Source organism: Bos javanicus, chromosome 1 (assembly GCF_032452875.1).
Source record: "Bos javanicus breed banteng chromosome 1, ARS-OSU_banteng_1.0, whole genome shotgun sequence".
Classification (NCBI taxonomy): Eukaryota; Metazoa; Chordata; class Mammalia; order Artiodactyla; family Bovidae; genus Bos; species Bos javanicus.
Genome location: NC_083868.1, coordinates 43128996 through 43140231, shown reverse-complemented (window position 1 = coordinate 43140231; position 11236 = coordinate 43128996). Strand labels below are relative to the sequence as shown.

The 11236-nt window shown below is 40.5% G+C and overlaps 1 protein-coding gene across 6 annotated transcripts; it reads left to right on the top strand.

Moving 5' to 3' along the window:
• The first annotated feature begins 239 nt into the window (after nt 1–239).
• CLDND1 (claudin domain containing 1) lies at nt 240–7608 on the top strand. Of its 6 annotated transcripts, none has more exons than XM_061438595.1 (6): nt 242–396; nt 1520–1570; nt 1799–2108; nt 4458–4568; nt 5951–6088; nt 6209–7608. In XM_061438595.1, exons 3-6 carry the CDS (start codon nt 1817–1819, stop codon nt 6427–6429), a joined length of 762 nt encoding a protein of 253 aa, XP_061294579.1. In that variant the 5' UTR covers nt 242–396; nt 1520–1570; nt 1799–1816; the 3' UTR covers nt 6430–7608. The 6 variants fall into 6 exon arrangements, with proteins under 6 accessions (XP_061294721.1, XP_061294579.1, XP_061294641.1 ...); XM_061438813.1 differs by having other exon boundaries at nt 275–396; nt 1527–1570; XM_061438896.1 differs by having other exon boundaries at nt 309–396; nt 1505–1570.
• The last annotated feature ends 3628 nt before the right edge of the window (nt 7609–11236 follow it).

The window sequence follows — 11236 nt, the reverse complement described above, 5'->3', positions numbered from 1 at the left end:
AAATCTGAGTCACATTAGTCACAATTAATGATCCGTAGTGACCCGAAACACCTCCCCTTACTCGGTGGACCTTCGTAGTAAAATATAAGAAACAATCAGCTCAGACCTCCCTTCTGCGCACCTCGGAAGCTGAACTACATCTCCCACAATGCGCCGCGCCCTGCGCCAGGAATGCCGTCTGCCGCCCCCCGCAGCTTTTCCTCTGTCCCTCCTACAACTCCCACAAGTCCCCTCGGCTCCGGGGCCAGGCCCGGCCCGGGGTGGAGGCGGAGGCGGAGGCGCGGGAGTTATGGAGGGGGCGGGCTCTGCAGGGAAGTGCGTCAGAGGAGGCGCGGAGAGAGTAGGGTGCTGTGGTTTGAGCTTGAGGGCGAAGCTGGCGGAGCAGGAGGATGGGCGGTGAGTGAGCGGGGCCGACGTCGCTGGGCGGGGGTCGTGTAGTCGTTCGAGGTTTCCAGCAGTTTGAAGAGGGGGCCCCCTCCCTGGGCGCGGCCCGGACCGTGTGGGTCCTGAGTGGGGGGTTATCGCCGGGCTTTTCCCTTGGCTGATTGTTCCGGGGAGGGGCCTTCTCGGGTATCTGGGGCCCCTGGCCGGGGACCGCTCAGGGCTGCCCCGCCCCAGAGCCCGCCCGCTCGTCTCGACCACCCCCAGCCCCAGGGTGCGACCCGCGAGGTGACAGCTCCAGGCGTCCGGCCTGGGAGAACCGCCGCTCCTGGTGCTCGGGACCTTTTAAGGTCATTTGAGAGCATCAGGATGAAAAAGAATTAAAAAAATAAAAATACAAACCCAACTTCTGGAGTTATCATCGTTAACGATTGTGATTGCTCTGATCTCTCCTGAGTCACTTGCCATTTTCCAAACTCAGCAACCCCAGTTTGCGAGCTTGTTTTCGAGCTCCTTTTTAAGGTGTTTGGCGCGGTTCATGGTATATATTTGCAGTATTTGACTCAGCTTGATCCGCCTTGAGTCATTGTGTTGCGGCCATTTACTATTGCCATTCAGCCCAGTCCACGCCTTTGGAGTGTTAATATTTGCCTAATTCAGAGTTTTCCTTCCGGCTGAGGATCTTTTAGTTTGCAGATAAGAAGGTTCAAAAGTATAAGGAACGGGGCGAGTAGGTAGGAAGGAGTGAAGACTTTGACAGCGGAAGGGAGCTTGGCTTAGCTTTAATGGATTAGGGGCAGATTGGTATCTAGCATTACTGCATATTATTATTCTCTTTGCTCCTCCGTGCGCCTGAAACAACCTTTCTCTCTGGGCTAACAGACATTTTCAGCTGTCTTCTAAATAGTTCCTTACTGTTTCTTTACCTTGTTTTAAAAGGTTTCCCTGTTCAGAGGAAACTGGGAGGAGCCGATTTCCTCTGCTTCCTTTTCCTATGCCTTTTTCACACTCAGACCCAGAACACTTAATGCTCTGCAGTCTGTCATTAAAAATGTATGCAAGGTACATTGCTGACTTTGGGCATGTCTGCTGTTTGTATCTGTAATGTGTATGTCCATTTCAGTGTTGTCTGTTTTAGTGTGCAGGTGATAGACTAGAGAACAAGACTTCTGTCTCCGTAGCATCCTGGGTATGTGAGCATTCAATAAGTACTTTCATGATAATGAGTTTTGTTTTGAACTTAATTAAAAACATGCTTGCTTCTTTTTTTTTTTTTTTTAATTCATTAACGATTATACATTACTTTAAAGAGCCATGGGATGGGGAATAGGGTAAAGGGTGATTTTGACGTAATTCCTTTCAAAATCTGTACTTGTCCTTGAAGTCTAACTTTTCTTCTCTTTCAACTTCTAAACAGAGCAGTCTGAATGCCAGAATGGATAACCGTTTTGCTACAGCGTTTGTAATTGCTTGTGTACTTAGCCTCATTTCTACCATCTACATGGCAGCCTCAATTGGCACAGACTTCTGGTATGAGTATCGGAGTCCAGTTCAAGAAAATTCCAGCGATTTGAACAAAAGCATCTGGAATGACTTTGCTAGTGATGAGGCAGATGAAAAGACTTACAGTGATGCACTTTTCCGATATAATGGCACAGTGGGATTGTGGAGACGGTGTATCACTATACCCCAAAACACGTACTGGTATAGCCCGCCAGAAAGGACAGGTATTTGTCTTATTTTAACTTTTTGTCTCCTTTGTGTGTGTGTGTGTTTGCGTGTGTGTGCGCGTGCACGCGCACACACTGCATTGTGGGCGACTCTTTGTGACCCCGTGGACTGTAGCCCGCCATGCTCCTCTCTCCATAGTATTTTCTGGGCAAGAATACTGGAGGGGGTTCCCATTTCCTACTCTAGGTGTTCTTCGCTACCCAGGAATTGAGCTCACATCTCTTGCGTCTTCTGCAATGGCTACTCAATAATAGAGAAAGTGATACGATGATGGCCAGTTATGTACAAGAGTGTCTGTGGGTTCTTTCTTTTCCCAAAGAAATAAATCTTATGTATTTCTTTTTCCCTATCACCTTCTCTCCTCAGTTTCCATTAATTAATTACCATTGTACTCATTAATATTGGTTGAATGAGTAATTGTCCTTATCTTGGAGAAAGCCATTTTTAATCTTTGTATTTATTTAACCACACATTGAAATAGTTGTATTAATCTCACACATGTCATGAGAAAATAATTAGTAAAGTACTTTGGAAGATTTTAAATACTTGGTAATTGTTAAAAGTACTAGTATCCAAAATCAAGTCAACACATATGAATTAATAGTCATTTATATGTAGTTGTGTTTTAGTAGATATCATTTGCCCTCTAAATCTTGAGGATTTAATTTGGCCAACTCTGTGTTTAAATCTCCTTGTTTAAGACCTGTTGACAACAATCTTGATGGAGTTTTTAGGTTAAAAATATGCATTATGAGAATAAAAAAAAATTAAGAAATACCTCTCAGGTTTATTTTGTAAGCATTCTTAGCATTGAAAATTTTTAATTTCTAGTTGTTAAGATGGAAGCTTTAGAGTTCTTTGCAAGTAACAGCTTTATAAATTTGTTTCCATTTATGACTAGTTCTGTTGGCCTGTTGGTGGGGAGCATTGTATTCAAATCACAGCACAACAGGCTCAAAATACTGTACATCAGAAGGATGATAGTGTGATTTTATACAAAAAAGAAAGTGATCGGAAAGAGTGAAAGTTGGTTGAATTTTATTTAAAATGTTCAGTTCTATTTATGAGAGCATAGGAACACTTGATACTTGAATCTTAGCAATCATTTATTATTCAGTCAACAAATATTTATTGCACACTTTCATGTTCAGGGCCTAGGAGCTAGGTGTACGTTAGGAAAAAAACAAAAATCCCTAGTCCTGGGGAGCTAACATTCTAATAAGAGCTGACTGGCAATAAACAACAAATGGGTATAACAGTATCAACAGAATAAATAATTATGTAGTAGAAGGTGATGTGCTATGAAAAATAGAGTAAAATAAAGGGGATTTGAAAGTACATAGGGAAGGGGATGTTGGTGGGCATATAAGTTATGTTCTTCAATAGTAAAGGCAGGATAGGCTGCAGCAGGAAAACACCACTTGAGTAAAGACTTGATAAAGGTGAAGGAGTTGACCCTGTGGGTAATTGTGGAAATAAGGAGACTCATTTAGAATGGACGGAACAACTCTAAGGGCCCTGTGGTGGGAGCATGCCTGAAATACTCAAGAACCAGCATGGACTTCCCTAGGCTGGAAGGGAGGGGGCTGGGGAGAGTTGGGTAGACTGTCAGAGATGTATTCTGGGAGTGGGAGTAGGGCAAATCAGGCAGGATTCTGTAGGTGTGATGAGGACTTTGGATATTACTCTGAGTGTGATGGAGCCATTGTGGGGCTTTGTGCAGAGCAAAGATAATCTGGTCACCTAGGCAGATGTGTTGAAAACAGACAGGTGGCTGGGCAAGACGGAAGCCAGGAGACTTAAGAGGCTGTTGAACCAGTTCATGTGAAAGATGGTTACGCCTCAGATCAGGGTGGTAGTACTGAGCGCAGTGCCTGATCCTAGATAAATGTTGAAGGTAGAGCCTGTGGGATTTCCTGATGAAACGCTTATGGGCAAGAATGACTCTATGAAGTTTCTGGTCTGAGGAATGAGAAGGATGAAATTATTGTTTACCTGAGATGGGGAACAAGACTGATGGAATAGGTTTGGGGGAGAAGGATCAAAGTTTCTATTTTATTCTTTGTCCCCTCCTCCTTCATAGTCATCTTACTGTCTATTCTCATTCATTTTACTCCTTTTTTTTTTTTTTTGCCTTCCTGTACCTATGTCACACCTGCGGCTGAGAACTGTTGGTCTCTTGGGCATTAGTCCGTCCTGTGTGTCACTCAGGGCCAAAGAGGGTGCTCTCCTGAGAACATTTTTCCACATCACCTTTTATTTCAGAGAATAATTACAGATTTTTGTTAAATGTTTAAAAGTAAAACAAGCAAAAACGCAACAAGCAATCATTTTTCTTATTACAGAGTCATTTGATATGGTCACAAAATGCATGAGTTTCACACTAAATGAGCAGTTCATGGAGAAATTTGTTGAGCCTGGAAACCACAATAGTGGGATTGATCTGCTTCGGACCTGTGAGTACTTTGTTGGGAAAAAAGGAAAATAACTTTATATGTCTTTTGTTGAACTCTGATTTTGGAACAAGATGACATTGTACATTGTGTCAACTTGAAATAAGATCTTTAATGTTATCCCAACAAACTCTGTCCTCTTGATAATATATTTTAGAAGTTAGATATGTACTTAACAAATTGCAGATATGGAGTTGAGCAGCTAATACACTGGGTGACAGAATCTATACTCACAAAAAGATGTTATTAATAGGCCTGTTTAAAGAGGAAATTTATAGGAATAAATATAAATGTCTATATTTAAGTTAAACACTTCATTTTTTCTGTGTTCAGCTAGGGATATGTGAAAAAAGTTGACTGCAAGCTTTACATGAGTCAACTTAAGTGTCAGGCCTCCCAAAACTATTGATCTAGTCTTAGGTGGTGGTATCAAAAGTGTAGATGTCAAAAATGAAAGTGCTTATTAAGAGCATTCTGTTCCTTGATGGTCAGGCTGCCTGGGAAATACTATCTTCAGATTTGGACCTAGTCTCTAGGCTATTAGAGTTACTGGAACCTGCCCGGAAGAATGACCGTTTCATGAGAGGGGATGTTGAATAAATGGCAAGTATTCAATTTTGCATTGTCAATGCATAGGAAGTTTGTTACTAACAGAGTTTGAAGGGAAGTTAGAAAAAAGACGTTGATGTAGTGCCAGAAAGTAAAACTAGCCCTAAAAGGTAAAATTTGATTCAGAGTTGATGTTCCTACATTGATAATAATTAACATAGTTTGAAAAGGTAACGGGGTGCTTTGGAAAGTCATCAGCTTTTTTCCCAATGTTGTTGAGGGACTTTATGATAATTAAAACTGCCATTTTTTGAGTGCCTGGTATATACTAGATCCTCTGCTTTGTGCTTTGTGTATATTCTTTTAACAGGTCTTTTATAATCACTATTCATTTACTTGTTATTCCTGCCTTGAGATCCTATAAGGACTTAAGTATGTATGTAGAACCAGAAGGTTTTGCTTCCAGTCTGGTTCTTCCACTTACTGTGTTACCTTGTACAAGTTATCTTCTTTTAGTTTCCTCATTTATAAAATGGAGGTAATAGTACCTTCTTCATAGGGGTGTTGGGAGGTTTAATACACAAAGCATGTATAGAACAGTGCCTGATACATAGGAAGCCCTCAGTAATAGTTAACTATTAGTGTCTTTTTGCTTTTGTCAGAAGAAAGTTAGCACTGTTTTGAACAATGTGCTTTAGGAAAAAAGCCTCAATATCAAAGTACCCCATTCTCACCTTTTTGAGAAAAGTTCTAATAGAATATGAAAGAAATTGCCATTGTGAGAAAACTGAAATGGTAACATTTCATTACTGTCTCTCTCTCTCCTTTGAAATCAGATCTTTGGCGTTGCCAGTTCCTTTTACCTTTTGTTAGTCTGGGTTTGATGTGCTTTGGGGCTTTGATTGGACTTTGTGCTTGTATCTGCCGAAGCTTGTATCCCACCATCGCCACAGGCATTCTCCATCTCCTTGCAGGTGGGTCTGTTCTTCAAACTTAGTTTTACCTCTTTGTCGCCTTAGGGATCACATGTCACTGCCTTTTATCATGCTCTTATCTAGCTATGTTGTTTTTTTTCTCCTAAATTTTCCTCCAAGGTCTGTGTACACTGGGCTCAGTGAGTTGTTACGTTGCTGGAATTGAACTACTCCACCAGAAACTGGAGCTGCCTGAGAACGTGTCTGGTGAATTCGGATGGTCCTTCTGCCTGGCTTGCGTGTCAGCTCCCTTACAGTTCATGGCTTCTGCTCTCTTCATCTGGGCTGCTCATACCAACCGGAAAGAGTACACCTTAATGAAGGCATATCGTGTGGCATGAGTGGGAAGCTGCCTGCTTTACAGTTGCCATTTTTATGATTTTTTTTTTATATTAATATTGTCCGTTACCTCCCCCTGAATTGTTTTTAATTTAACTTTTTTTGTGTGGATATACCATTTTATCCTGAAAACCCATTTTATTTATTCATGCAGACAGTTGTTTCTCAACACAACTAAAATTTAAATGGAACCTGGGCGATTCCATCTTTTAGTCAAACTAATCTAGGTTCAGAATCCAGACAGAGAAAAATGGGTAGAGTCTTGGCACAAATTTGTGAGGAAAATTGGTAGTAGGAGGTTGACCCATAGCAAGTTCTGCTAACGTCTATTAGACTTTTCAGTAATGTAACTGTATCTGTTTACAGTTTCTTTGGGAAACCTCTTATCATTGTCAAAACTTATATTCGCTTTGCTATTGTAGACAGCCAGTCAGCCAGAGATATAGTGCTGTCTTCAAGGACTTAGGCTATCTAAAATAAGGAAATCATCTAAGATCCTTTTCCCTAAATATTGGCATATAGTTTCATCTGAAGTGAAATACTGCAGTTTTTTTATCTGTACACTGTCTGTTTAAAAGAAAGGGAGTGTTTACGTGGAATTTTAACTTTGTTAACTACAAAAATTCCATTTCAGCCAGTCAAGACGATTAACCTTATTTTACCTTTTTTAAAAAAATCTTTAATATGTCAATAGGATTTCCAGTATCAGCAAACCTTTTTGGATTTTTGTTCCTTCCCTCCTCACACACCAGACATATTACAAGAGTGCTTTCTTTTAAATGATACATTGAGGTCACCAAGTAAAATTTTCCAACTGCTGTTTATTTCAGCTAAGTACCATAAAGAAGGTTCCACCGTAATGACCCTCCAGAGCTAGGAAAACTACCACAAGACCTAAAGCTTTGGCTGGTCATTAACTTCCGACTGGTCTTTATCTCTTGTGGTGGAATGATGTGCCTTTCCTTGCCTAAACCCCTCCTGGTGTGTCAGCATTATTTAATGTCTTCTAATTCAGTCATTTTTTTATAAATATGTCTATAAACATTGAACTTAAAAAAAATCTTATTTATTTATTCCATTACTGTAGTACTTGACAGATTAAAAAAAAAATGTAACAGTAATTTCTTACGAAATCCTAAATCTGTCTTTTTTAAAAAATAAAAAATGAGAAGAGACTCAGAGTTGTGTATAGTGTCTGAGTTGATTAAATTTCAGTACCTTAGGATAAAAAGCACTACAGGATTCTGAATGAGGATTACTGTGATTTTCTGAGGGAAGTGCATTGTTGCTCTGAAGGCCTGTCTTTATGTCTATTGTTTGGGTCTCTTTTTTTTCTTCTAGAAAATGTGGGATACCCCCACTAGAAAATGAGACAATTTTTTAATGTTTCAGTTTTAAGACCTGTTTTCAAAGTATCATGTATTATGATACTTATCATGTATTATGATAATATTATGTATCATTGCTAACGTGGCTAGTTTTTTGTTCCTGTTTTTTATCTTTTGGCAGTGCCACATGGCACGTGGGGTCTTAGTTCCCCTGCTAGGGATCGAACCCCTTCCCCGTGGATTGGCTGCTTGAAGTCAGCCAGTGGACTTCCACTGGACACCAGGGAAGCCCCAACATGGCTAGTTTTCGTAAAGTCATTTAATGGCTGTGGATGTTTATGTTCTATATAAAATAATTAAGTTAGCTTCAGACTTAAATCCAATGTTACTCTTCAGTAGATTATTGCCTGTGAAATGGCTGATTACTCAGTTTTCTGCCTCTTCCTAACTCTTGAAGTTTCACTGCCTTTCAGCACGTTTTGTGGATGGTACAAAAGCTAGGTGAACAAGCATAACGTTCTTTGGGGAATGGGATTTTTAAATTAATGACCAACATGACATTTTTTGATTTTTATTTTAAACAATATCTTTGCTTCTTGTTACCCCAGAGTTACCTAACTGCTACTCTAATACCCATCTTTCACGTGCACTGAGGAAGCTCAGTCAGAACCCAACTCCTGAGCCTCACCAGTAGATTCCTTCCTTAATAAACCCCGGTACTGAATATGTGTTGTAGTTTTAGTGTATTTCAGAGTAGCTAAGGTCATTCTCTCCTTCGAAGGCTTTTTTCTTTGGAATACAAAGGCTTGGATTGTTTCACTTGATGTATAAATATTACAGGTTTTCAGCTATCTAATGAGAAGGAAATGGCAACCCACTCCAGTATTCTTGCCTAGAGAATCCTGTGGACAGAGGAGCCTGAGGGCTGCTGTCCATAGGGTTGCACAGAGTTGGGCATGACTGAAGTGTCTTAGCATGCATGCATGCATTGGAGAAGGAAATAGCAACCCACTCCAGTATTCTTGCCTGGAGAATCCCAGGGACAGAGGAGCCTGGTGGGCTGCCGTCTATGGGGTCACACGGTCGGACACGACTGAAGCGACTTAGCAGCTGCAGCAGCAGCAGCAGCTATCTGATGATTCTAATCAGGTGGAACTATAGGAAATTACTGATATTTAACCGTTTTTGATTAAACTAATACATAAAATCAGTCGCAAAGAATGTGGTGCTGCTGCTGCTAAGTCGCTTCAGTCGTGTCCGACTCTGTGCGACCCCGTAGACGGCAGCCCACCAGGCTCCCCTGTCTCTGGGGTTCTCCAGGCAAGAACACTGGAGTGGGTTGCCATTTCCTTCTCCAGTGCACTAGAGTGAAAAGTGAAAGTGAAGTTGCTCAGTCCTGTCCGACTCTTAGGGACCCCATGGACTGCAGCCTACCAGGCTCCTCCGTCCGTGGGATTTTCCAGGCAAGAATACTGGAGTGGGGTGCCATTGCCTTCTCCAAAGAATGTGCTATTAATCTCTTCAGCTAATCTTTGAAAGCAACCCCCAAGCAAAATAATTTTCAGATTTTTCAGAATGTGAGTTTTATGGCAACTTAAGAATTAAGAAACATGTTTTAAGATCTTAATTTTATGGTTCCTAACCTCATTTCATGATATGAATAATGTCTTCTATATCCTTTAGAGCAAAAACTCATTTTAGAAAAATTTTTAAGGATAGACAACACAGTTAAAAGTTGATGCAATAAAAAGGGCAGAAGTTATTTGTTCAATTAACATTGTGTGCCTACTGTCTAGGTCATGATACATTAAGGTCTTGAGAATTTAACTGTAATGTGTTCAAGTTTTACCAGACCTAAGTATTAGTTGTGTGTGTGTGTGTGTGTGTGTGTGTGTGTGTGTGTGTGTGTATGGGGCTGGGGGTTGCACAGGGAGGATGGATGGAGTTAAGTCACAGGTGAACTGATTGGTGACCCCAGTAAGAAAGAGATGACTATACACCAAATAAATAGAGTTTGTTTTTCTTTATCCCAGAGATATCGCTAAATTGCAGGCTAGCACTGTTGAAACATATATAATATAGATCCAATCATTTTCAATTACTGTAAAATAATGTGAGGGCATTTTAAAATTTAACCCTCATGAAGGGGCTTCCCTGGTGGCTCAGCGGTAAAGAATCTGCCTGCCAGTGTAACAGACATGGATTCAGTCCCTAGGTTGGGAAGATCCCCTGGAGAAGGAAATGGCAACCCACTCTGGTATTCTTGCCTGGAAAATTCCTTGAACAGAGGAGCCTGGCAGGCTACAGTCCATGGGTTCACGAAGAATCGGACAACTGAGTGATGGAACAACAAGCTTTCACCAGAAATGAAAACAACCTGTTGTCTTAAGCTGATTTTGCCAGCTGCAACACTTTGAAAAGTTTCCCAACAGCTAAAGGAGTAGGTAATGGGTACAGTTCTGAAGATGAAAATTATTATTTCACAAACTCCGCTCACCTCTGTCCTGGCACACGTAGGTGGAGTCTCTTGTCCTCCTTTCAGCCCTCTTCTCATAAAGGAGTGATGATTCATACTTTGAAAAGAGAAATAAAACAAGAAAACACAGTTATGTATAGGAATTCTTTTTCTTTTGCTCATCAGGTGTTCCAACACACTGTTGTAAAGAGATTTATTTTTCCCTTAGTTCAAATTATGTGAAAATTCTAAGTTGCATAAAGAATTAGAATAATTATTTGCTCTCTTCAAGAAGAGTCATTCAAATCATTTTTAGTGTTAAAATTTCTGTTAGCAAAATTAAAGCATTGACATTAACGTTTGCACACTTTCAGCAAACTTGTAAGATCCAATTTATATTATTTTCTATCTTTGCAGCGTTTTAAAAATATGAACTAAGGAGAGAATTCTCTTTTGTCTTTGATTTAGTATAGGTTTAATTCTCTCAGGGCCAATGGCCCTAGTCCCTTTCTGATATGATTAGGCCCAGATACTTAACTGATTGTTGACAAAGCTGAGCCTTTTCTCTTGATGCCTTGTAACCGCAGTCTGCCAGAAAGTTTAAGAAACCTTTTGAGGCTTGTGAACAAGCTTCCTCTGTCTCAGCACAGAGCAAAATATCATCTACATGTTGTAACACCACCGCTTTAGAGCTATTAAAGTTTTGTAGATCCCATGACAAACTTTGTCAAAATAAGTGAGGACTGTCATGAAATCCCCGGGGCAAAACTGTCCAAGTTAACGGAGAAGCTGGCTGTGTAGTGTCTTCAAAGGCAAATAGAAATTGACTTTGCTCCGCCAAAGGCACTGAATAGAAGGCATCTTTGAAAGCAATTACTGAGAAATATTTGGCTCATTCAGGAATTTCAGACAATAGAGTATAAGGATTAGGCACCATGGGGTGTAAAGGAACTACAGCCTCATTTATTATTTGTAAATCTTGAACTAGTCTCCATTTGCCATTTGATTTCTTTATACCCAAAATAG